Here is a 25,706-nt window from a genome sequence, read left to right on the forward strand (position 1 = left end):
TGAACACCTTAGATATAAGGCATTTGTCCATTTTTATCTCTGAAGTGTTTTTCTTATATCTCATCGAGTCTACATGCGTAATCATATTGGCATATATAATTATCAAGAAGTGTTTATGAAAAATAAAAACGGCTTCGAGTGTCATCAATTTGAAAACTCGTTTCGCATAAAGGAAACGCACGAACGTTATGCGTTTAATCGCAAACAGTTTGCGTCTAATTGGCTTCAAGGAAGTTCGGTATATATACGATACGCTTAAATTGGCTGCTCAGCTATGGAAGAATTGCTCTTAAGCGTAGATAGCGATTGCACACTAGTAATTACGCGATAAAAATCATTGTGAGCAATACATTTATTAACTGTCATGAATGTGTTAAATTTGATTAATTGCGTTCAAAGTTTTAATTTCTATATTTAAAATACATTTTAAATACCTTTCAAAATGAATAATTTATATTAATATTTATTTTATATATACTTAACAGGTATAAATTTATGTTAAGAAAAACGTCGGGTGGAGACTAGCTCAAAGATTTATATTTCTTTTTTCTTTTTAAAACTTTTTTGTGTAAACTAAACTAAAAACAAAAGTAAATTTACAACTCGCAACATCCATTGTAAGGTAAAATTCCAACTAATAAGATTCATTTTAAACTTATTATGAACTTCATTAAATGAGAATTTATAATATTTCGTTCTTGCATTAAACTTTTTAATTAACATTAATTAATATATCAAACAAAAATAAAAAGATACAATATTTTATTATTAATTTATTATTCTTCCGACTTGTTGAAACTTCAATATGGATCAAGCTTTTATTCATTTGAATGAACGCGAAACAAGTTAGAGCAAGCGTTTCATGAGAAAAAATAAAACGCGACGAGATGGCCGGGAAGGGACGGCTAATTCTCGAATAAAAGACATTTATCCGGTTTAGAAGTAATTGTACCTATCTCAAATCTCGCTTGTCCTAGCATGGAAGGCTATGCTGAATTATGCCTGGTAACGATCACACGGTGAGCGTGACGAATATGACAGGTCGACAACCCTCGTATTTACTCCTGTTATCAGGAATTATTCGGAACGACAAATGGCAAAACAATTGCGCAACAATTAAGCGTGAGGGGATAAATTTGGGCGGAGGGGGGGAAACGCGAAAGATTTACAGGAAAGAGTCGACCGTCTGCGTTTCCTCCTGCAACAAGATGGTGAAAAGTGTGACCGCTTCCCTCCACACTGACGAAACCCGACCTTCTGATACCCCGCTAACGAGTCGGATGTGTTTAGGGCCAATTTGTCTATTATCTCGTTGTCAGTTTTATTTATTACACTTCTAACGTCTCTCACGACGCGGCACATACGTGCGACTTCCACCAGTCTGAGATTCCTCAGTGCAAGTTAATTAATTCTGATTTCTCGAGTGTGGTCGCTCCAAAGTCGTCGACGCACACGTGTTTTGCGCGATCGGATCTCGGAGATCAACGGATTCTTTCTCGTTGCAATTTATTTAGCCGATAAAACTTCAGTTAAGGTATATCACATATTAAATATCAAATGCCATTACTCTATCTCTCTGTTCCTCCTATAAATTTCCTCGTAACTTTATGATAAGAATTCTCTCTCGAAACTGCTCTCGCTCCTCAATCCCTCGGTAAACTTTTTTTCTACAAGCTCCTCAAGTTAAAACTTGACGAAGCACAAGAAGCACGAGTCGAATGAGTTTCGCGGTGCCCCCGATTGATACGCAACTGGGTGGACGTGGGTGGAGGAAAAGCCTGGTAGCACGACCGGAGTACGGGGAGAGTGAAGCTAATGTCCCAGTCGTGAGCGCGATTCCGTCGCGCCGCGTACTTGAGGAGCCGCACGCGGCGAAGAAGCGGCGGAACGGAGGGCTGAAAGAAGCGCGAAGAAAGAACGAGAGAGAGAGAGAGAGAGAGGGAGAGAGGGAGTCCGTTCCCCCGAAAAAGAAGACAGGACCCTGTCACGCCGAGGGGCGCGTTCAGTCCGTCCACGTCCGCTGTCGGGAACGCGACCGGAAGACCGATCTTCCTCGCGAGAGAAGGCTGCATGCTCCTTCCTATTCCCGACAGGAACTGAACGGAAACTTTCCTCTCGTCGAACTGACGGACGCGTCTTCCGCGGTTCCACAATTTTTCCCGAAGATCTCAATCGACCGAAGATCTCGCGACTTCGATTACCGTGAGTGTCGCGAATTTCCGCCAAACGATTCCGCCGAGTGAGTGGTTTCGGAGCAAATTATAGTTTTAAGAAGACGAGATCGCCGGTAAGAATCAAAATATAATTAATTATTTAAATCCACAGTGTCGTGTACACTTGCCATCATATCGCTCTGTTTTTATCTTGTTAACTTATAAATTTAAAACTACATTCAGAAACTTCTTTCTTCTTTTCTGTTCTTTATAAATGCATGACTCCTTACGTGTTTCCCGTTCGTAACAAGGAAGTACATGTATATGTCAATTTCGTAAAGAGGAAAAATATTCCTGGCACATTCAGGTTAATCTCGTATCTTTCTCGTATCTTAATAAGAGACTGCCTTAATTGCTGGTAATCTGCGATAAAGTGTCAAATTGTGACAAATAACTTCTACCGTTTAGTCAGAACTTAGCACATTGATTCAAATTCTTACAAAATTTAAGTATGTTTAAAGTGAAAATAAAAAAATTTAAGCACACAATTTTCATATACAAGTTATTTGAAATAAATTAGATGATAATTTCAATTAAAGTGACTTTTAAAAAGTTTTAATTAATTCTGCATAAAAAATCACAAAAAATGTGAAGAGATTTGCCAACAAAAATACAAAATATTTGCAGTTTGCTAAAAAAAACAGATCGATTGACATACCATTATTATAACATTTGTACCAACGAAACTTACTGCTATTTGCCCTTCTTCCCTGGTGCTAATTGTTACGCTCTTCGTATTATCGTCTATCTGGTTTCAACTGCTCGCCTTTATTTACCATGCATAAATTTTAAGTGCTCGTGTCGATCATAATGTACAGGTGATGACGCTTCTCTGATAACGATGTACTAATGATATCTATGAAGACAACGTGAATTATATCTTTCAAAAATCATTCAAAAGTTGATTAAATAAATTATATTTGTTGTCGACCTAATTATCATTACACATGTTTTGTAATTAGCCTTTTTTCTTTTTAACTTAATGTAATGTGATTATAAGAAAACTGAAATTTTTTTTAATAATTTTAAATAATAAACTGTAAAAATCGATTTGATAGAAGCAGCAATATTTGCGAAACAATATTTGCAGAAAGTGCAAAAATAAATGTTTCATAAAATTTTTGTGTTTAAATAGGAAAAAATCTTTTGGTATATAGAAACGCAAAATATTGCAAACTGAAAAAAAGAGTTTAGAAACAATTATCAAATATTGAGTAAAATAATGCTAATTAAATGTTAATATAATCTGATTAATATAACCAAAAATAATTTTACTTTTCTAAATATTTTGTAAATATTATAATAAATTCAGTTATATTTATTAAATATTAAAAAAAATAAAATTATATTAACTAAATGTTTAATCGGCACTATTTTATTCATCTGATGTTTATTTTTATCATCTAACATTATTCATTTGGTAGCTATTAATAACTCTTTTTTTCAATGTATTTTACATAATCCCAATACACATGATATTAATAATAATAATAATTCTAATACATAATTATATAAAAATTAATGTAACAAAAAGAATAATATTAACAATTGTCCTTATACTGCGTTTCTATATTAGACAACTTCTCACTTAATTATTTCTACATACCACTACTGTACTACTAATTATAACAACTGTAAAGAATAATCAGATAACTTTTCAAATTGTAAAGGTATTTTAAAGGAACTTAAAAGACATTTCGGCAACTGGTCACGCGTCTGAGTCACCGACCTTATCGCCACTCACTAATCAATTCCTTCCACGGTTTTCGTGTAGTCTATTCAGCAGTTACACGGCCAACTTCCTCCATGCAAATCGTCACTTTTATTTAAACAGCGTCACATGCGACGAGTCTCTCCCAAACCGTATAAAAGGCCGGAGACTCGACACGTGGTATGAGTCATTTGCTGTATTATGTGCACGACTAGCACAACTAGAAATATTCTTTTTAACGCGGATGAATCTATAGGTCGACATTCTCTATCTTCATGAAGACCTAACTACAATGTCCATACATCTATTATCTAACAGGTGATTGTCGTCGCTTTCTCCGTCGCGGTACATTTTTTATTCGCGTTACATTAAAGCATCGAACTAAACGTACAAATCTCGTTAATGTTTCCTTTACCAAAAAGCAATAAAACTTGACATTTTTCCGACATACTCGACAAGGCTTTTTGTACTTTTTACGAAACGTTACTCCGAACCAAAAACGCGAACGCTATGATGACCCAGTCACCGGTTTTGCTCGATATATCGATCTTTCAACAACTTGACGAGGGAAAGAGAGGAAGAAAGAGGAGCGGTTCTATCGCAGTAAACACGCTAGGCCGCGAATACCAAGGGTTGCAGAACGGAAAGTATAGGCCATCAACGAAGATGATCTTACATCTCCAAGCGAATTTTCCCATTGTATTTAGAACAAAACCGTGGATTTGAACGAAAAATCAGGACTGTAAAAATCAGTTTCGATTTAGAGGCGCACATCTGGGCAAAAGTAAGATTCGTTAGTCTCGAAACAGAATATCGATGGGACGCCGTCAATAATAGAAACGGAATTGTAATACGACGATATCGATAGTAACTCGTTACCCGCACGAGTATACGGCGTATACACGGTCCGTCACGCGTCGTTTATAAATGCACACCAGTGTGCTATTATTTGCTTCATAATACACACCCTATCGATTCGACTCAACGACCCCTTTCTCACGTCGGGAAGCACGCGCTTTGCTCCGAGACCACCCTGTGAAAACTACTCGCGATACCGATCGCCGGAAGACTCTCGTAAAAACTACCCGTAAAAAAAGTTTCTATTTACCGTTTATCGGAAGTATCGACCCCACCTTTCGGAACGGTTCACCTAAAGCCTACCGGTGTAAAACTTCTATTAACCAGTACAATCGGAAGTAAACGCAAGAGAAATTACAATAATGATTGCTAAACCCATTTTGCTAATGCAGCGTCGATTCGATTTCAGGATGTTCATTTAGAGGATCGCACTCGCTCCTAGATGGGATCGCTGTAGAGACATCCTCTTTGGGAAAGGTTCAAGAAACGGTATTAGAACAAATAATGATTCGCGGAAAAAGAACGGTTGACATCGATCGGTAGATGATTAACGGCCGAACAAGAGGTCATACAACCGCGGGACTCGCAGGCGCGAAAAGGGAAAAAGGAACGAGCCGCTGCGACGAAAGGCTGACCGTCGCATGGGGAGGAAAAGAGCGAAGGAACGTTCGAGTGTGGCGCGCGAGACGAGATCGCAATGAAAGTCAATAAACCGTGATGAGTAACGGAGAGTATAGTGGTCGGAGTGGCATTAATAAATTAGTGTCTACTTGCTGCTACAAGCAACAGCGGCGGCAGCAGCAGCAGCAGCAGCAGCAGTAGTAACAGGAGTCCGGAGGAGGAAGAGGACAAAGAGGAGGTGGTGGAGGAGGAGGAGGAGGAGGAAGAAGAGGAGGAGAAGGAGGAGGAGGAGGAGGCGCGAACCTCGAAAGAGTGTGTGTGTGTGTGTGTGCGTATGTGTGTGTGCACGCGGTGTGCGTGCGTGCGAATACTTGTGACTGGCCGTGTCGATGCGCGGGGATTTGGCCAGTGTGTCAGTGTGAAAGAAGACAATTGACTCGCAGCCGTCGCCGTCCGTCGGACGGTGCTCAGCCCAGCGGGGGCCTTCTGACGTCACATCCTGCCCCGCGGCCTGTACCGAGAGCCCGCGATCTCATCTGGACCACGACGAACGAAGGTACGCAGATTCGTGTGTTCGCACGGCGCAAAGCCCGCTAGAGTTTAAAACGCTCGGATAAACGAATACCAAGTTTTCTTCAGGGGTTCAAGGATCCGCGTCACTGACGCGAGATGATAACGCTTCGAGGTCACCTTGCTGAGAAATCACAGCTTTGAAAAAAAAAAAAAAAACTTACATCGATAATCTGATATGTCTTTACTTGGCAATAATGTGTTTAATCTCTTTTTTTTTTCTATGCAGCCTCCGAGATTTTCTGAATTAATATTGATGCTGATCAGAATTAATTCATTTTCTCTTTTCTCATTGTGTATGTCTTAAATATTTCAAAATTTTCTTACAATTATTGCATTAGTTGTGCTTTTCTATAATTAATTACATAAAGTAAAAAAAGATAGAGACGATTAATTAGAATTAATGTTAGATAAATAAATCCTAAGATTAATTAGAATGATCATACTCGTGGATATTGAAAGGCAATTATAAATAGAAGTTAATTTATGATCATGTTTATCCTGATTCTGATATCTATTTCTAAACAAATTTATAATCTATATGAAACAACAGATTAAACACTATAACGAACTAGCAATCAAAGCAAAGAATAAATTACCAAATGAGCATCATATGCAAAGTCTACACGTTGCGTTTGTCAATACGATCAATATGCATAATGATATTAATAGCTTTAACAGACAAGATCACCATAGTGACATTGATTCTAACAACAAAGTAATATCTATAAGTGGAACTTACAGAGTAATTTACTATCTTAATATATTTTATTATCGAGATCTCAAAGGATCTAAAAAAATAACGACAAAAATTACGCTGAGAAATTCAATTTTATTAATTTAAGCCTGTTAAACGAATCATTTCTCATATGTCTACTATATATTTAAAAATTCTAATGTAAATCAAGAATAAGCATCAATATTATTTTGCTTGTTTCTTAATAAAATGAGTATTAAAATGTCGTATATAGAATTTAAAACATCACATATTTTTTAATATTTCGTAATAATTTCGTAAATAGAAAATTGATTGAATTTTTATCTATCTCTGGCAAATAAATCATGTAAACATCCATTTTTATATTACTTATAATTTTTTAAATAAAAGTTTGTCACGAGATATATATTCTTTTTAAATATTTCGTACCGCATTCTACATGTCTCGTCTTTGAAAAAAGAAATATGATACAACAAATCATCATGCATTAATATCTTAAACATTTGAGTATTTCTTGTTCTGCAAAAGATTGTGTAAGAACTGTGCGTGATCGAAAAGCATCCGTCGAAAAGACCAGATGCTATCGCGGACCGCTGTCGCGAGTCGCGGTGATGTCTTCGTGGTCATGAGCACGAGATTCTTTGCCGCGGCATGAAATTTCAGATGACGTATGATAGGTCTTCTAATTAACTGGGGCGTTGCGCGAAACGCGTACAGACACCGTCGCAGAGAGAAAGAGAGCAAGAGAAACTCGACGGTGATCGTTACGACGGGGAGGCTATCACGATCAAGATATGACGAATTAAAAAATAATAATAATAAGAGAACGATCTCTCCGTCCCGATCTCGCAATTGTCGCAATTTGAGCACGGTATAACCGGTGGAGGCTCTTTTCCTATGGTCCTCGTTATCCGTCAAGGTCATTGCATGCGTCTCGCTCCGACGGACGTCGAAGTTCGAGTCGGAGATGCGCTATTTACTGACTCGATAAATTGCGACGGGGCAATTTCGCGGACGGACGCAACGGTGCGCGAGCGAAGGCGTTCGCCGTAGAGCAAAGAGCGTTCGCCGTTCACCAAGGTGCGTGCGCGCGTACGCGTTCCCGAGGAGTCCCATTAAAGGCGAATCCGAACGGGAAGTGCCGGCCCGGTGATTATCCATGCCGGACGAACGAGCGCGACGCGTATCTTTCTTTCGTAGATCAAACCCAATTGACCCCGTGAAAGAGATAATTGCAAGAGACTCCTAGAGAGATACTCCAATGATGTTCGAAAGGAAAAACCACGGGCGACGTCTGTGCCTCGGTCAGATTATTCTACTCATCGTAGCGTATTATGTTAGCGTTAAATTAACGCTTTATTTCGTCTCGCGTATGCTGATACGCTTTATTGTCAAAGGCGTATCGGGTCCGGCGTATCGCGTTTCATCGGGCCGAGGGTCCGGTTCATGGCCTCGTACCGGTGTGCACTTTGACTCCTACTTCGGAGCTCCCTTTCGGTTAGATGTAAGCGCAAGATACTCCTCCGAGAGAGAAAAAATGAAAGATCGTATCGAAACGGTAGCGACGGGGTTTAACCGGTCGCGTCGGATGTACCGCTCGTTGCATCATTCATATGAGGATCCTCCTCTCCTAGGGCCAATACCTGGATCGCGACGCGTGAGGGGAAGTCGTAAATTTGAAAGCGGCAACTGCACAATCGTAAAATTGCATCTGCCATCGGGCCGCGTTGAGGTAGCCTTAAACGAGACGCACCGGAAGGACGAGCGGGTTTTAAGCGCTTTATGGAAGGTAGCGTGGGTGTCCCACGTGGCCTGAATCGTAAAAGCGCGCTTAAGTAAGCGCGCGAGGTGAGCGAACAGCAGCTCCCGAGCATGAAAACGCGTCAGACTTGATCCTAATCGGTCTCCCCGTGCCGCTGCCGACTTAATCGATTGCATCGCGCTCTAAGCGAGGAAAAGCACCAATATAAGCAGGACGAAAGATGTTTGATATTTTTATTTCCGTATAAGAATGGGGGCGCGTTCTCGAAGAATGGAATTAATGAAATCAATTAGGTTTAATAATACCTTTGGATCTCGGCACCATTTTGAATCTTATCAAATAAGACTGCAAATAAAACTTCTCTTTATCACTGCGTATCAAACTATCGTAAAAATATGATTGTTCTTGAGTTCAATTTAATTAGACCGATTTATCGAGTTATAACAATTAGAGGTAACTTGTGATTCATTAACAGAATATAATTAGAGAATTGATAATAAATACATACGTGTCCCTAATAATTAAATATCTATATATATTCGACTACTTATTAATGCTATAAGAATTACTATCTGCCTATATAAAATAGTATACGTGTACCTATTAAAAGCGCAACTCGATAATTAAATTTAAATGAATCTATTATATTACTGCTATTTGCGAAAATCTTATTAAATCTTTTAGGAAATTGAATTGCTCTTTCAGCGAATGAGGAACGATGATCTACCGCGACAAAAGGATCCTCGGGATCCTTGTCCTGCTCAACGTAGTCGCGAAGATGCCGGCGAATCAGACGGATTCGCCAAAAACAGATATAATCGAAGAAACCGAAGAATTTACTACGACCAAAAGGATTCTGCCCGACAGATGTCTTGTCAAGACAGAACCGGGACCCTGCAAGCACTACGTACACAAATGGACCTTCAACAAGGCCGAAGGAAAATGCCGAACTTTTCCTTACGGCGGTTGTTTGGGAAATGAAAATCGATTTAATTCAGAGGCGGAGTGCCTCCATTATTGCGTCGGTGGTGCCGATCGTAAGATATTTCCCCTCACATTTATTAAAAGTTCACAATAATTGATATAATATAATCAATTGTAAAAGAAAAAATGTAGGTATAGAATCCAAAAGAATAATTAAATATATATTAAAACAAATATATTTTGCATTGAAAAAATGAAGTAACATGACAAAATAATAAGCTAATTTTTAAAAATTAAAGATTTATAAAAGACATGTTTAATAATATATAAATTTTATATAAATTTAACATATCTAATTGTTAATTAAAATAGAAGAAAACGTAAGAATAGAGATTCTATATAAAAATCCTATGTAGATCATATTTAATGAAGATTGAAAAAAAATGCTACGGATTTATTAATTATTTTTAGATACGCTACCGCCTTATCTTGTAACAAAGGGCAACGTATTTGTGGCAACGAGCACCACGACAATGAGCACTCCACCGTCGACCACCAGTAGCACGCCACGACCGACCTTTACACCCCCGAAACCAACGAAACCGCCGGTGCCAAAGCACCTACGAGGAAAGGTAGAGACAGTCGTCAATTCATATGAATACATGTTGTTTTTTACGCAAGCCAGGAATATGATTTCTATCGTGTGATTTTTACCGAAGGAATTGACTTTCATGGAATCTGGTCACGAGAAAACGTTCATGTTCGCACAAAGTAATACTTTCATCCAGCTCGACGGCCCTGGCATCAAAACCTTCCAGTTGAGGTGAACATAATAATTTGAATTGCCTACTGAATATTAAATCCTTCAATTTGCGAAATAAAATATATTACGACGTGACATTTAATAAGTTTATTATTTTCTTAAAAGTCATAGTTATTGTATAATTTTAATTATAGAAAATAATGTTTTACACTCTGCTTCGAACAATGTTACTTAATATATTTAATTCATTCAATTTAATATATTCAGATTATGTCGCGAGATATCCTTCAAGTTCCGCACCAAGCTTCCACACGGTTTGCTAGTTTATCACAGTGTCAAAGATCGCCCAGAGAGCCTCGACCCTTATGCCCTTTATGTGATAGTAGAGAAGGGTCAGTTAAAAGTTGTTCATGTATTCGGCAAACAGTCGACTAGTTTAATAGTCGGTCAAGGACTTAACAGAGACGAGTGGCACAGCGTTCTCGTGAGGATCGACGTGCACGGGGCAAAGTTAATCGCCAGGGTCGACGATAAACAAGCCGAGACTACTCTAAAAGTTTTAGAGCGCATCGTTAATTACGGAGTATCCGAAGAACTGGCCTCGGTAGTCCTTATCGGAGGTGAGAGATTTCTTCCCCACGGAATTTTTTGTTTCTTTATCACTTATTTTCACTTTATTTTGACAGGACTGAGTTCCGAAGAACGATTGCATGGAGTGAAATACATAATAGAATCCTTTGTCGGCTGTATCAGGGATATGGTTCTGAGTTCCGGCAAATCCGCCAGCGATCTACTGCCCATTCGACCACTAATCGCGACCAAGCATGAGAATGTTAAGGAAGGATGTATCGATAAGTATGTCATTTTCTTAAAAAAGACAGAAGAGAATCTATATAAAGTAATGGCACGAATCTTCGATTCCAATTTAGGTGCAGGACACGAGAGAACTTGTGCTTCGTCCCCGATCAATGTGTGAATCACTATAATAGTCTGACGTGTGACTGTTTCGGCACGAATTATGAGGGTGAACGTTGCGATGTGTACAGTACGTAAAGTAATTGAATTTAATACCTTTCGTTAGAATATATGTATTAATATTTTTATATCAAATAATTAACAATTAAGTTAAGAGATTTAATTTGAGACTCTTACAACGCTTGTTAGCGTTTATTATCAGACAAATATTCTATCACGTAGAAACGATAAATATCCTATATAAATTGTATTAGTCCCAGAAAATAGAGATAGGACTTTTATGCGCGTCTAAAAGGGTCCGGATATTCCAATACAAGACTAATGGAGTTTGAAATGTAACATCATTTTTCAGCCGCGACCATACTGACGCTTAGAGGCTCCTCATACGTGTCCTTTCGCGTGTACGATTGGAAGGATCGTGTTCACTCGTCTGTCAACAGGATCAGCCTCGCTTTTAAGGTATTTGACCACGGGCGCTTATTGTAATGGGACCGTCGTGTTCCTCTCCCTTGTCGCGGGCTCATTGATTCATTATAGCGAGACGCTATTTCTCTTTGTCGGAGTCGAGAGGGGCGCGTTTAGTATTTTCACGAGCAGCTGCTTTTATCCACCACTCTCTCCTTCTCTATGACGAAAAATTCACCGTGGAAACTTCTCGAGAGAGTGTCGAGTTCCACTTCTCAAATTGTATCGTAGTGGGTCATTGTGCGGACACAATGAAATTTGTCACACGCTGCAGTATGCAATTATTGTCACTGAATACTTTTCCCGTCACAGAAAGAAAAAGATATACAGAGAACAGAATTAAATTATTATAACAAATTATGTTACAATTTAAAATATTAAAAATACTATGCATAATATATCAGTTAAAAAGATCGTAGAAATCTAGTTTGTAATTAAATTCGGTCAATTTCAGACAAAATGGGACAATTCTGTCTTGTTTTATGCTTCTGGTGAAATCGACGGCACGCCGCATTACATTGCAGCTTCCATTATAAACGAATCGGTTCACGTTGAACTCGATTTCGGACATAATTCGAAGATCTCCACCACGTTGGGCGATTACGTCACGTCGGATCATTGGAATAACTTGACCATATTCCATAACGGATCCTCCGTCTTCGTCAGTTTAGACGACGAGGTCAAGGTACTAGAAATACCGGGAGAAAATTGGAATATGATTATCGATCCGGAAATATACATCGGTGGTGGTCCGGAGCTCCACAAAAAGAAGGGTCTCCTGTCGCACAATAATTTTGCAGGTTTGATAAAACTATTAACAATATCCGACGCTAATTATTGGACAGGCAATTCTGTTCATTTGATACAATTTTGCATTTTGCCAGGTTCCCTGAAGTATGTGTTTTTCAACGACAAATCAATTATATACGAATTGAAGCGCTCTAACCCTATGGTGCACTACATCGGTGTGTTGGAACCGGAATACTACGAAGCCGATGTCGAAGTCATTCCGATCACGTATCCTTTCGCGGGAAGTCATATCTGGTGGCCGATCGAGCGAACTAATTCGCTGAAGTTAAACTTCGATTTCAAAAGCTCAAAGCCAATCGCGATTGTCGCTTCAGGAGATGTTAAGAGCAGTCGCGGTGTTGGTTACTGGGAGGTATATGAATACTTTCATATATTATTCTTTTTTTTACATTCTTACACAGAACAATTCTACTGAAATACAGATCCGAAAATAATCATGTTAAACTGTTTAAAAAATTATATTAAATATTTTTTAAGCTAAAATACAATGCTTGCTAGAATGTCAAAACTTTTTGCAGCAATATTATTATGCTTGAGCGTCTGACATTATTATTTTGATGGTCCAACATAATATTATTTTCCGTCTGTCTATAGCTAAATTTGTAGAGACTGCAATAAAATCGATCTTTTTTTATATATTTTTCCCTATAATTACAGTTACGTCAAGTCAATGACGAAATTCGTTTCCAACTGGTACCAGTTTTAACGGAAAACATTACGGTATCAACTTCCGTGAAGTTTCCGCCTTACAATACTTCTTGGCACGCAGTTGAGCTTAATTATACAAAAGGTGAACTTAACATCCTCCTCGATTACAGAAATAAACAGAGCAAGCTCTTCGCTATGGCATTTGAGTTGGGAGATAAAGTCATTATAGGAAGTGGTAAAAGTAATGCGGGTAAGTAGAGATTTGATATTAAATTTGAAAGATTAAGAGAGAGAGAATTCCAATATATGTACATACATATAATAAGGAAAATAATCTTCTTGGATAATTTAGGTCTAGTAGGATGTATGCGTGAGATACGAGTGAATGGTCAAAGAATCGAACCTAGACACGTAATTAATACCGAAAGAGTAGTCGGAGAAGTCGCTTTAGACAATTGTCAATTTGTGGATCCGTGCAAGAGGCCGAACACTTGTGAACATGGCGGTAAATGCTCGGTCAAGGAAGATAGGATCACATGTGATTGCACAGATACGGGATATATTGGAAAGAACTGCCATTTTGGTAAGATAAATTATGATAAATAATTTAACAATATCAGTGTCATTACTAAAAACAAAAAAGTATCATTTTTATAAAATCCTTTTCCAGAAAGATAAATAAATTAATCCTTTGAAAATACTGTTAGCCAATTTGATTAATTATATGTAATTTTTAAAATGATTACGATATATGTATTATACATTAATTCAATTTAGAACTTTAAAATTACGATAAAAAATTTGTTCTCTTTAAAAGTTAATAATACTTTTACGTAATAGTTTTCTTGTTATATAACAAATTAATTAAAATTTACTACAAATAAAAAATTAAAATAATTATTCATATCATTATAACATTTAAATTTAATTCTTATATCGCTTTTCAGCACAATACAGAAAAACCTGTGAAGAATTGGCTCTTTTGGGATACACGCAAGATGACGTTTATAAAATCGACATCGATGGAAACGGTAGATTTCCGCCTGCCTTGGTAAAGTGCGAATTTCAATCGATCGAAGATTCGACTAAAACGATTGTCGAACACAATCTACCCTCCCAAGTGGACGTCAGATCTATCACCGAGAGCGACTTCTCCTTCAATATCAAGTATAGGCAGTTCACCGCCGAAATGCTGCAAGAATTGATCTCGCACTCGCTTTATTGCAGTCAATATGTAAAGTACGATTGTTACAAGGCACCCTTGGACTTGCATAGCGCTACGTGGTTCTTAGGTTCCAAAGGTACCACTGTCGATTATATCGGCAACGTCAATCGTGGATCCTGTCCTTGTGGAAGTAAGTTCTTCCTTATGAATTTTATTATGAATTTTATTCTAAGTGCGACTTACGGCAATAAATTTTAAAAAAATTTGTGTTTGCAAAGATTTAATCGTTGTCTCGCAAAGGTTATTATTTATTAATTTTACTTTAGTGAACAGAACATGCGTGAATTCCAACTTGAGCTGCAATTGCGATGTGTCTACTGGAAACGCCGGAAAATGGTTGTCAGATGAGGGATATTACGAAACACCTGATTCCTTAGGCATCACCGGAATGGTGTTCTTGCAACAAAGAGATCTCGAAGAAGATGCTCGGGGACGTATCACCTTAGGGCCATTGGAATGTGTTGAAACAAGTACGTAAATATACACTGATTTACATAGAAGTTATATCTTCTATACGTAATATCTTCTAATATATCTTTTAATCTAATTTTAAAAAGTATCTTTAATATGTACACACTTTTACATAGGTCACGAATAATATCTATATATAACAAAACATTTTTGGAAGCAATATCGAATTTATAAAATTAACTAATAATGATTTCTAGATACACAAAAATACGTGGTAACGTTCACGACGTCGCAATCATACATCGAAGTGCCTGGTTGGAGAAAGGGTGACATAGCCTTCAGTTTTCGAACAACAGGCGAGAAGGCTATTCTTCTCTATCAACCGCCAATTCGGAGTAACTATCCTTCCTTCATGGTCGCCCTAACATCGGAATATCGGTTGACCTTTAATTTCACTCTGAATACCGGTACTAATCGCGAATTACAAGTAGAAAGTCGACGAAAACTGAATAATGGCGAGTGGCAGAAGATTTGGATTGACTACAATGATTATCACGTGAGATTTATGATCAACACTGACTTTCGAATGGTAGATTTGTTTCCTGAAGAGGAATTTGGGCCCTTCGAGGGATCTATGTTCATTGGCGGAGCTACTGCGTGAGTAATTTCACAAATGGATAATTAATTGATAATTATCACAAGAAATATTATAATAAATTATATATACATATTTTTTTGTTGTTAACTCTTTATTCAAATTATCTTCCAATTTTCAGAGAGCATTTGAAAACTTCTTCTGTTCGACAAGGCCTTATTGGTTGTTTCCGTGGTCTCGTTGTTAACGGAGAAATATTAGACATTCACAGTTATATGTCGGTACATTTATCAGAAATCATTAAAGACTGTAAGCCTTCGTGTCAACCTAATAAATGTCAAAACGGCGCCAAATGCGTCGAGTTGTGGAGTAATTTCGAATGCGTATGCGAAAATCGATGGGCACATTTAGGCACTTATTGCGAGACAAGTAAGTAACTTTGCTCGATTACTTGAAAAAATTATTTCGAAATTTCTTTTTAATATATATATGATATTATATGTATATTTTACTTTTTTTTAATCTTCATAAATAATGATTTAAATTGAAACGCATTGTTCAATTTTGTATACAATTATATGCAGAGAGTATTAAAATAATATTTTCAAATTCAGATATCAACAATAAAGCTTTAACATTTACCTCACCAAAAGCGTTCTTAAAAAAAAATTACTTCGGGTCGGACGACAACGAGGAGAGATTGCAGTTGAAAAGCATGCTACTAGAAAATATTTTAATTAATTTAAGAACTTATGATACTCATTCTCTGATACTTTATGCGAATGATCATTTGAACAATTTTGTACATCTCTACATCTCAAACGGTACCAATATCGTATACCTTTTCAACGCGGGCAATGAGATCAAGAATATCACCGTGGAAAATCCACGTAAGTTAGAATCTCACCATATATATGTAAGTAAATACATATATGCGAGGTGCATATTAAAAATTATAGAGCAATAATTCCTTTTTTCAGATGTCAACACAGGAATCTCCGTGCAAATAGCTATAATTCGAGGCGAGAATTGGACTACGTTGTTCGTGAACGAATATAACGTCACATTGAACGCGACACCGATACTCCTAGACACATATTCAAACAAGCCTTGGACGAATTCAGAGAAAGAAGTTCTCGCACCGCAACGGCCGCCAGCACCTCCCACTGATTATTTCCAAGTAAGTCTTGGAACAAATATTAATCTTCCGTTTCAAACTAAAATCTCAATAACAGAAAATCTGACAGATATTTAAAGAGCCTAGAAGTTAAAGAGTCCAAAAAAATTATATTTCTTAGGATATTATAAAGTGAAAATATGCTTATAAAGCATAATTATAAAATGAAAAATAACTTCCTAGAATTATTTTCTGATGCACATAATATATAAAATAATCAGTGAATATATAAAAGCTAAAGTGTGTGTGCATACAAACATACCTAAATAAATTAATGAATATCTATTTAGGTAAATTTAGGAGGATTCGATCCTGACAATCTGCTCAGAGTCGGAAAGGAAGGCGCTTTAATTCAAGGATACGTTGGTTGCTTGCGAGGACTCATGATCGGCAAATATCTCGTCGATCTACCGAGCTTAGCCAGTGAAGCGAATCATGAAGGGAGTAAAGGTGTTCTGCCAAATTGTCAAATGAAATGCGACGCGATGCCCTGCAAAAATTTAGGAATCTGCACAGAGGATTTCGGCAGGCAGGAATCTTCTTGTAACTGCGAGCTGACGTCCTATTTTGGCGAACATTGTGCCGATGGTAAGTTATTTGTTATTATTTGTTGTATTAAAAAAATATACTTTTCAAACTTGGATTAACGCGAAAGTATAAATTTAAAAAAATCGAAATTTTAAAAAATTAAAATTGTAAAACTAAAAAATGTATTTGTAAGCATAATTTTTAGATACATTTCAAAATTAAAAAATTATCCTTTCTGGAAAAACAAAAATTCACCTCACCATACATCCGAGAAGATTATTTGTATAAAATAAATTACTTTATTTAACAAAACAAAATTATTGAAGAAAAATGAAGACTCTAATATCTCTACATGAAAATGATCTTTTCTTATCATTTAGAAAAGGGCGCCGATTTCAGCGGGGAAAGTGTACTTCAACGCGAATTCGAACTCGAGGGCGAGGTGAATCAGGTGAAAGTACAGCTGGCATTCTCAACGAACGAACTGCGACAGCGTACCACCGCGTTGCTGCTGGTACAAACCGACAACAAGTAAAGCATCGATCTTAATATTTTCTTAATCCCCGTGTAATACTCGACCGTATCGACATCAATCACCGACGCCTGGAGTCCTGGATGTCTTTCGAAGAACTTTTTTCCAGAAGGAGCTACTACTTATTGGTGGCCTTGACGTCCGAGGGACAGCTAATCTTCGAAGAGGACAGGGACGGCTCGGCAGCTGGAGTACGCCTAAGCGATCGGAATTTCCTGAATGGTGCACGTCACAGCGTCTACTACGTTCGCGATAATAACACGGCCATTCTCTTAGTTAGTTATATTTTCTTTTATATTTTGCTTTAGGATTTTTATTTTCTACAAAATGCTGTATTTTTTATATAATTTGTATACATTTTTAGATTGACCGTGAACCCGTCCAATTGCTACCAATTCCGGGAATACCGATACCAGACGAGGACGAAACTCCGGGTGCCACGGAAATACAGCTTGGTGGATTGAATACCACCGATTCGCGATTTACTGCTTATAAGGGATATACCGGTTGTCTCAGCAGTGAGTTTCCGAATTTCTTTGTGCCTATCACTAAATTTAAGTGTCACTTAGCATTATTTACATCCCTCTTACGTTAAACAAAAAAGCATAGTTATAGTCATGACAAATGTTACAAATTATACTTTTAGACGTCGTGATATCTATCAATGGAGGCCCTGACATGAAACCGTTAGAGGAATATATGCTATTTACGAAACAGGGCAGCGAGACCGTGCGAGCAACGATACCCGGCGGCGTTAGAAGTGCTCAATGCGCGGTTTTCCATGTTCAACCAGGTGGTTTTGAACCGCCAAAGAATGACAGCGTGGTGAGAGAAACTCGAAATTAATTATTTCATTAATGGCGAATTCGGTTGGGTGCACCAGTGCGCACTAATGCGCCCTCGTTTAATGTTTCGTATTCTGTTGGCTTGTATTCAGAATGGGAAAAACTAAACTGCATTAAACGAGGGCGCACTTAGTATGCACTGGTGCATTCAACCGAATTCGCCATAAGTTCTCTCTAAATTTCGTTATCTTACTATATATTAAACAAAACATTGTAGCAAATTTATGTATTTTGTGGATTTCAAATAATTTGATTTTTTTATGATGATAAATTTTTAGATAATATTCGCTCCATTGATATATTTTAAAATATATAATTATACAATATATTAACTCAAGTTGTTCTCAATTATTATATCGACACAAAAAATAATTGATATACCAAATTGCGAAAATATTTCATTAAAGGGCCGTGATAAAGCGTGGGTCGAGGATCCACCGGAAAGAATCCTATATAAATCGCAATATTCGGGCGCTACTCAGGAAGAGCAAGGCGCGGGAACGTATATCTTCATAGCTCTATGCTGCGTCTTCGTGGCCGCGGTGATCGGGTGCATTTACGAGGTGTGGCGAAGTGCGCGCAAGGATCGTCGACGACGTCGCGACGCGGCCTCAGGAGCTGTTGCGACCACCGCTTCCGGTTCGCAGAGGTGGCAGCCGCAACAGTACACGGAATCCCTGGTCACCGCGTCTGGCGTGAAAGCGGTCGGCTTCAAGATGGACGATGACAAGAGGCCGAATGGAACTCACGTAAAAGTACCCAATTCCAAAGAATACAAACCACTGCCGAATTCAGAACCCAAGGAGTTAATGAACGATAAAAAAGTTCACATTAAAGGTAATCTAATCTATTTCAATTTGTAGGTAAAAAATATGAAGAAATTGATATGAGAAAGAATAGCTTCTTTTTCTTTCGATTTCCGTTCGAATAAAGTCTAAGAGTAAATATTAAACTTACACTTATCATCTATAAAATATTTAAAACACTATTTGTCATATCAATATTGCATGGAGTTCGTAAAAAAAGGAAAAGATTTTTTATTTAAAATTCTTGAAAATGGAAAATAAAAAAGTATAAGAATGTCTAATATGCACATTTGTTTTACATCATGTATGTACAAAATTTTATTTACCGAGATTTAATCGATATTTTATGCATTACAGCAGACGAAGAACCAGAGAAAAAGGAGCTCCTAGGGGTAAATACAGGCATCGTCATTAAACCTGTGAAACCGAACCCATTCGTAAAGATTTTTTCTTTTTTTTCGTTAAAAAATGCATATTTAGCTTTGTCAAGCTTGCAAAAAGGCTTTGCATGAATTTGTCGAAATTGTGGTTGATTTATTGTATTTGCATTCATTCATGTTCTGAGGCATTCCTACAACACACACACACACACACACACACACACACACACACACACACACACACACACACACACACACACACGTTGAACGCATAAAATAATAATAAATTGATTGGATTGCTTTTTCTTTAAAGTGCGCGTATATCGTTCTTCCCTCTGACTTCGCACGAAATTTACAATTCAATCTATCGACTTATTGCATTATGAAAAAATATAAAAGTATTAAATCAAAATAACAGAGATAATTTTTCCATTATGATTTTCAACCTTTCTCAAATACGATTTTTGCATATATTCACATATCCTTCACGCTTTCTTCGCAATGCCCAATAAACGTAGCGTAATATTTTTTATATTGCCATAATTCAAATAATTATTAAATATTTCGTTTTTCTCCAATAGTCAATGGAAGATCTAACAGAAGAACCCGAACTAGAAGAACGCGAGGAAGAAGAGGAAGAAGAAGAGGAAGAGGACACCCAGGATCCGGAGGTAGACGAAAACAAAGATCAACTAACACAGGAATATCAGCAAGAGGAGCAAAAGGACACGAATAACGATCGAGATGGCGAGCTTCTAGTTATGCCGGTAAGAAACAAGACGGCAAGAAAAGCTTCTTTGACTGACGAACTGGACCCTGACGAAACGCAGGCCCTCCTCGAGACAAACTTTTCCGTGACGGGTTTGAATGAGATCAAAACCGAACGTATAATACCGAAACCAAATAACACGAAGAGTGCAGCAAATAATACCATGCCGAAGAGACCGATGAGTCTCGACCTCAACGCGCCAATCAAGTTCAGAAAGCTGCGCGGAGGAGTTCGGCCCGAGAAGGTCACGGTGAAGTTGGTCAATGGTGACGAAGTGAGTCGCCAGTCTCGAGGCAGAGGCTACGTCGGCGTCGCGTCCGCGTATCGCGCTCAAGAACAATTGAACTGACTGACGACAATAATTAAAAAGTTCAAGAGCAGTCGCGCGTTTCAACTATTGTAAATATCGCATAAAGCGATCGTTCTTAAATGACAATCACATGTAAATTTTACGACGGTACGATTTAGCTACTTACTGTGAGTACGTAACAAGATCGCTGAGTGTGGTTGAAATGTAACATGGCTAATGTCAAAGGTGCTTAACTAAAAATTTCTAATATTTATCTAAACGGGAAATTTGTGAGTTAGGCGCCTGTAATACTTGGCCATTCATAACTAGTTCTAGCACACGCATAATTATCCGCTCAAAATCGCATTTTACGTGCGGAATAGAAGTTCATTATTAAGAAATAAAATAGTAGTAAAATAATGCGTTTTCTTCTAACGATGACAATTGGTCAGTGCAAATTTGATAAATTGCTTTGAAATTGTCGCATATTCTTTACTTTGCAACGTAAACACTAATTCATAAACTACGCGTTTTACTTATTTAATTTTATGATTTAGCTACACATAAATCAGTGTATACATTTGATTGAAAGTTTGGCTCACAGCCACATTCGGAGAGAGAAAGACATTCGAGTAATGTAAAGTTTAGTGTCATAGTCAAGCACCTATTTGTGTTTCTTATGTAGCACGTCGTCAGTATTTTTCCAGTATTGATTAGCTGTAGGAGAAGCCATATGTACTTAGCTTGAACAAAAGACTATTTTAAGACTCTAGTGCCTATATAAAATAACAATAACGAATTCAAAATAACATTGAAAGTAAATCTACAACGAATATCGAGAATAAAAAAAACTTATAACTTTGAGAAATTTATGAAAAAATCAATTTTATTTTTAATAAATTAAAATGAAATATTGTCTACTAAAGAAAGGTCACCACAGCATAAATTTATGTTATTGTCATCGATGGCTGCGGTGTACACACAAAAGGAAGCAAACTATTCTAATATTGAAATTATACTGACAATGAATGAATATCACGAATTTGAAATTTTAAGAATACTTTGTATTATTTTTAGTAACATATAATAATTCTATATAATAATTCTAATTTGTTTGTTTTGTGTACACTCGCGAGGCTGTTTAGTTTGATTTCGCTGCTTCGTACAATCGTACAAAATGTGACGTTTGTGTGCTTTTGGTGGCGATCACACAAAATAATCATGCGATAAAATTCACAAAGCATACCGAAATCATCCAAAATCCGATCTCGACCTCAGACTTTAATATATCCGACATACTTTCAGCACAGGGATTGGTCTAATGTTGAGGAGAGCGTTATACCGTTAGACTCCATTTTAAAACCCGATGAAACGAAAACATCGTGCGAATTATAGAGGTACGATGTGTCACATGCACGTCGATGATAATCTATACGAATGTTAACTCAACAATCGCATCTTGATTTGCATTTTTCGTAGCCTTCATTCTTCTCTAAATCGCAGAATTTAATATTGTTAATGATATAAAAATTATATCTAAATAAAGTTCTCCATATGCATTGGCAATTAACAAAAAATTTTTTGGGATAATATTATAGAATATAGATTGAGCATTACATGTAATCATAAAATAATCGTAGTTCTACAGTTAATTAGTATTACTGTGATTATTTAATGGCTACAGGTAAAACATAAACTATTACACACAAAAGATTACAATTTATTTATGAATCAGAAAAATGTTTTGTCACGGCTGAAATTGATACAAAAAATTTTATTATCCCGACACTTTAATTAGCGGACTGTTAGCGTTTTGAATTTTACGATTTAAACTTTTGGCAATTTCTGAATTTTTATTTTTGTCATTTTTTAAATATTTTATTAATGCTGTATTAACAATTCATCAATTCATAGCTGGCGTACGAAACAGATATGCGTGTTCAAATGTACCTCATCCTTCTCTAAATAAGAACGTTTACGATGCATCCCCTAATCGGAATGACGAAAAGATTTATATTCTTCTGAAGCAATTAGCAATTCTTAGACATTAATCCGTGAGTCTTGAGATACATTTTATAGCATGTTATATACAGACGAAAACGACAGAGAAGAAATATACGATTTTTTCCATTAACTCGAGTTTGTTGCATCGCTGTAACCATCTCTCACGCCTTTCCTACACCGCCAAAGCTTCTTCTCGCAAGTTCGCCGCCTTTCTTCATGACAAAGTCTCTTCTTAACCCTGGGAATGAACAAACGATTCGACAGGTTGTATTTTACACGTTATTTATGAATCATGTTTTGTAAGCAACATTTTCTCTCGTTACTAAATAAGCATGTGCATGATGATCCGATATAATAATTTAATTCTTTTTATTATACTCGAGAGGAATTTATTAAAGATCCGAGGAGTATGATCGAAGAATCACTTCAATTTCTCTTGAATTTTCAAAAAATATAAAATTCAAAGAGAAATATAAAATTCCGTTCTCTAAATAATTTGATATAAGTTTATTTTTGGATGTCACATAAAGAAATAACCGTCGCAATTTGTTTACGACAAGTAAAATTGTTTTCACACTTTTGAATCGAGAGATCTAACCCGATGATGTAAATTACAACCAGTGCCATTCCCAGGTTAAACCAATCATCGATTTAGGTACGAAGACTCTACGAAGACATCGACGAAGCCTATTATCGCAAACCTGCACGAGTGCATAGATTAATCCAAATTGCCTGATGTCGAAACGGGCCTGATGTCGTTTATTCGTGGTGGCACGTGAGAAACATTCACTTCATCGCATGCACGCTTTGAGCTGCAGAAACTTCTGAAGCTCTACGAGGCGAGCCTTCAAAGTGTCTGAGCGTGTTTGCTACATATACATTGCACTAACCAGAAAGACTGAAGAAAACAGAATGAATCTATGTTGTTTTTCACCAGTACTATACGAGAGGTTGAGTACTTTAAAACAAACTTTCGCTTCGTTTAGGCGTCTGTGGATGGAGACATTGGAAGACAATCGAAGATGCAAGGAAACTACTTGGGTCAGTATAACACAAACGAAGAGAATATCCTGCTTTAATTTTAAAAAATTAAATAAGTTTGAAATAAATTTTTAATTATTCATTACAATAATCTAAAAAAAAATTAAATTTCTATTTTAGTCTTACTTTAATCTCTTTTTATAAAAAATAATTACAAAATATAATTATATTTTATTTTTCTTACATTTCATTTATTGTCTCGCAAATTTAACTTTTACCGCACGAATAAAATTATATTTTTGATTGCTTTTTAAATAGCCATAAAATAAGTTCGTATAATTTCGAAAGAGTGATCTACTGAGTTAATTACGAAGATTATTTTATTTTAGTACCAGGCAAGCCGATAACTTTCAATACGTCTCCTATCTTCTTGCCGGACGGCCAACGAACTTTCGGCAATCCATTGAGCTATCTCGGTGGTCCGAACTTATCATCGAGGAATAGATCCTCTATCGAATCGATGTTATCACTGGACTGATCGTGGATCATCCGTACTTTGCTCTAAAGGACTGTTGTGAATATCCACAGGAACAACAAATCGTTTTCCTCAATCAAATCGGAAAATCTCGAGCGTGTTGAGTGCCAAATTCATAAATATCACTTTATGATTTTTTCAAATATATATATATATATATACGACGTTGTATCAAACAAATCAAAAAACAAAAAGAAACGTGTCAGATTATCCAAATAGCACGAAAGTCTAAGATATGTCAGAAAGACATTGTACATTTCGAATATATTTCAGACATCTTTCAGACTTTTGAATAATTAATCGTTTGCTTCAATAATTAGAAAATATCTATTGATTAATTAACTTAATGTTAAAGAACGATTTTATGCACTTGACACATTTGACATTTTCCATTTTCGGTTCATCATTCATTATCACAGAGAGAGTTATTCGCTTCTCAAAAGGCTCGTGTTAATAGCTCACACCGGGCTATAAGCTAAAAATAGTTTCATCAAAAGAAATTCGCTCGGACCAGTCTCACGATCGGCGAATTTTCTTCGTGACAAGACGTTATAGTTGCTACAATAAAGATTCGAGACGTGATAACGAGCTTAACAATAGTGACTAGTGATCGTGACGGACGCGATACGTTCTCTTTGCAGCTGATAAAAAGCTGCCGTGCTCAAATATATCGTTCTATACAATATTATGAAGGTGCTTGTAAAAAATATTACCGTGTAAGTCCGTAGGATAATAATTTCTTATCTCTTATTGTAAAGAGCGAGTTCATAAAGCAGTTTTTCCGTTCTTGAAGAATCTCAAAAAAATATAAAAAGCCTACTCTTTCTTTATTCCCCATCCCCTTCAGAATTTTATACCATTAAAGATTATTATGCGAATGACTTCGACTTTCATTAATTCAACTGATAAAATCACAAATTTTTGACTATATATAATTTAATGCTAATTTTTTCCATATATTAAAGAATAAAAATTTAATAATTTTATCCATTAACAAGATAATATGGATACCGTTTGATGAATAAAATCACTGATTGAGATAATCAGAATATGTTGAAGTCATACCGAAAGAAATTACAACTAACTTCGATTAATTCATATTCAAGCAACAAAATCATTTTAAAAAATCGCTTAAAACAAATTCTAGCTATATAATTTATAATTCGTAAACTATGTTTTTCCATATATTAAGGAATAAAAAATCAACAACTTTGTCCATTAATAAAATAATACAGATATTGCTTGAAATTATCATTACTTATTCAGAATAAGTCAAACATTGAAGTTTTGAAAGCAATTTCGATCAAATTATGATTAACTTAATCATTTGATGACAATCGTTTAAACAAAAACAAACGTGTTAACTACATACATATAATCCATTGTTCCTGAAACAAATTTGCTTCCATATATCACACAGAAGAATAATATTCTTCTAGAATTCTATTCGTGTTACGATAAATATTGTTCGTCAAGCCAAATTATCGCTGATTAAATTAATCAAGCCTCTTATTCCTCACCCTATAGCCAAGGATTAATCAATTCAACTTCTGTACAGCGTCGTAATAGAGACACGTATTTATAAGTTTAT

At 36.5% G+C, this 25,706-nt stretch overlaps 2 protein-coding genes and 1 long non-coding RNA gene across 16 annotated transcripts in view; 2 read left to right on the forward strand and 1 right to left on the reverse strand.

Moving 5' to 3' along the window:
• Nucleotides 1-25,706, reverse strand: part of LOC105835896 — a 115,950-nt gene that overhangs the window by 89,302 nt on the left and 942 nt on the right.
• LOC114255324 lies at nt 1,784-5,388 on the forward strand. The gene is made up of 2 exons (XR_003626611.2): nt 1,784-2,287; nt 5,192-5,388. It is a non-coding gene; the product is annotated as an uncharacterized LOC114255324 (long non-coding RNA).
• Nucleotides 5,698-24,929, forward strand: LOC105836750. 14 transcript variants are annotated; one of them, XR_003626605.2, is made up of 29 exons: nt 5,698-5,959; nt 9,159-9,490; nt 9,849-10,009; nt 10,097-10,200; nt 10,408-10,995; nt 11,070-11,185; nt 11,468-11,574; nt 12,035-12,380; nt 12,465-12,742; nt 13,048-13,288; nt 13,391-13,621; nt 13,986-14,393; nt 14,530-14,733; nt 14,932-15,331; nt 15,451-15,698; nt 15,884-16,159; nt 16,250-16,449; nt 16,737-17,034; nt 17,355-17,505; nt 17,616-17,781; nt 17,871-18,024; nt 18,153-18,331; nt 18,759-19,188; nt 19,515-19,594; nt 20,119-20,304; nt 21,901-21,992; nt 23,255-23,374; nt 23,586-23,640; nt 23,970-24,050. XR_003626605.2 is itself a non-coding variant. In XM_028193658.2 (27 exons), exons 2-27 carry the CDS (start codon nt 9,172-9,174, stop codon nt 24,116-24,118), a joined length of 6,075 nt encoding a protein of 2,024 aa, XP_028049459.1. In that variant the 5' UTR covers nt 5,698-5,959; nt 9,159-9,171; the 3' UTR covers nt 24,119-24,929. The 14 variants fall into 14 exon arrangements, 10 of the variants coding, with proteins under 10 accessions (XP_028049459.1, XP_028049463.1, XP_036139518.1 ...); XR_004962408.1 differs by lacking the exons at nt 21,901-21,992; nt 23,255-23,374 and adding an exon at nt 22,510-22,649 and having other exon boundaries at nt 23,970-24,055; XR_003626603.2 differs by lacking the exon at nt 23,255-23,374 and having other exon boundaries at nt 23,970-24,051.

Source organism: Monomorium pharaonis, chromosome 3 (assembly GCF_013373865.1).
Source record: "Monomorium pharaonis isolate MP-MQ-018 chromosome 3, ASM1337386v2, whole genome shotgun sequence".
NCBI lineage: Eukaryota > Metazoa > Arthropoda > Insecta > Hymenoptera > Formicidae > Monomorium > Monomorium pharaonis.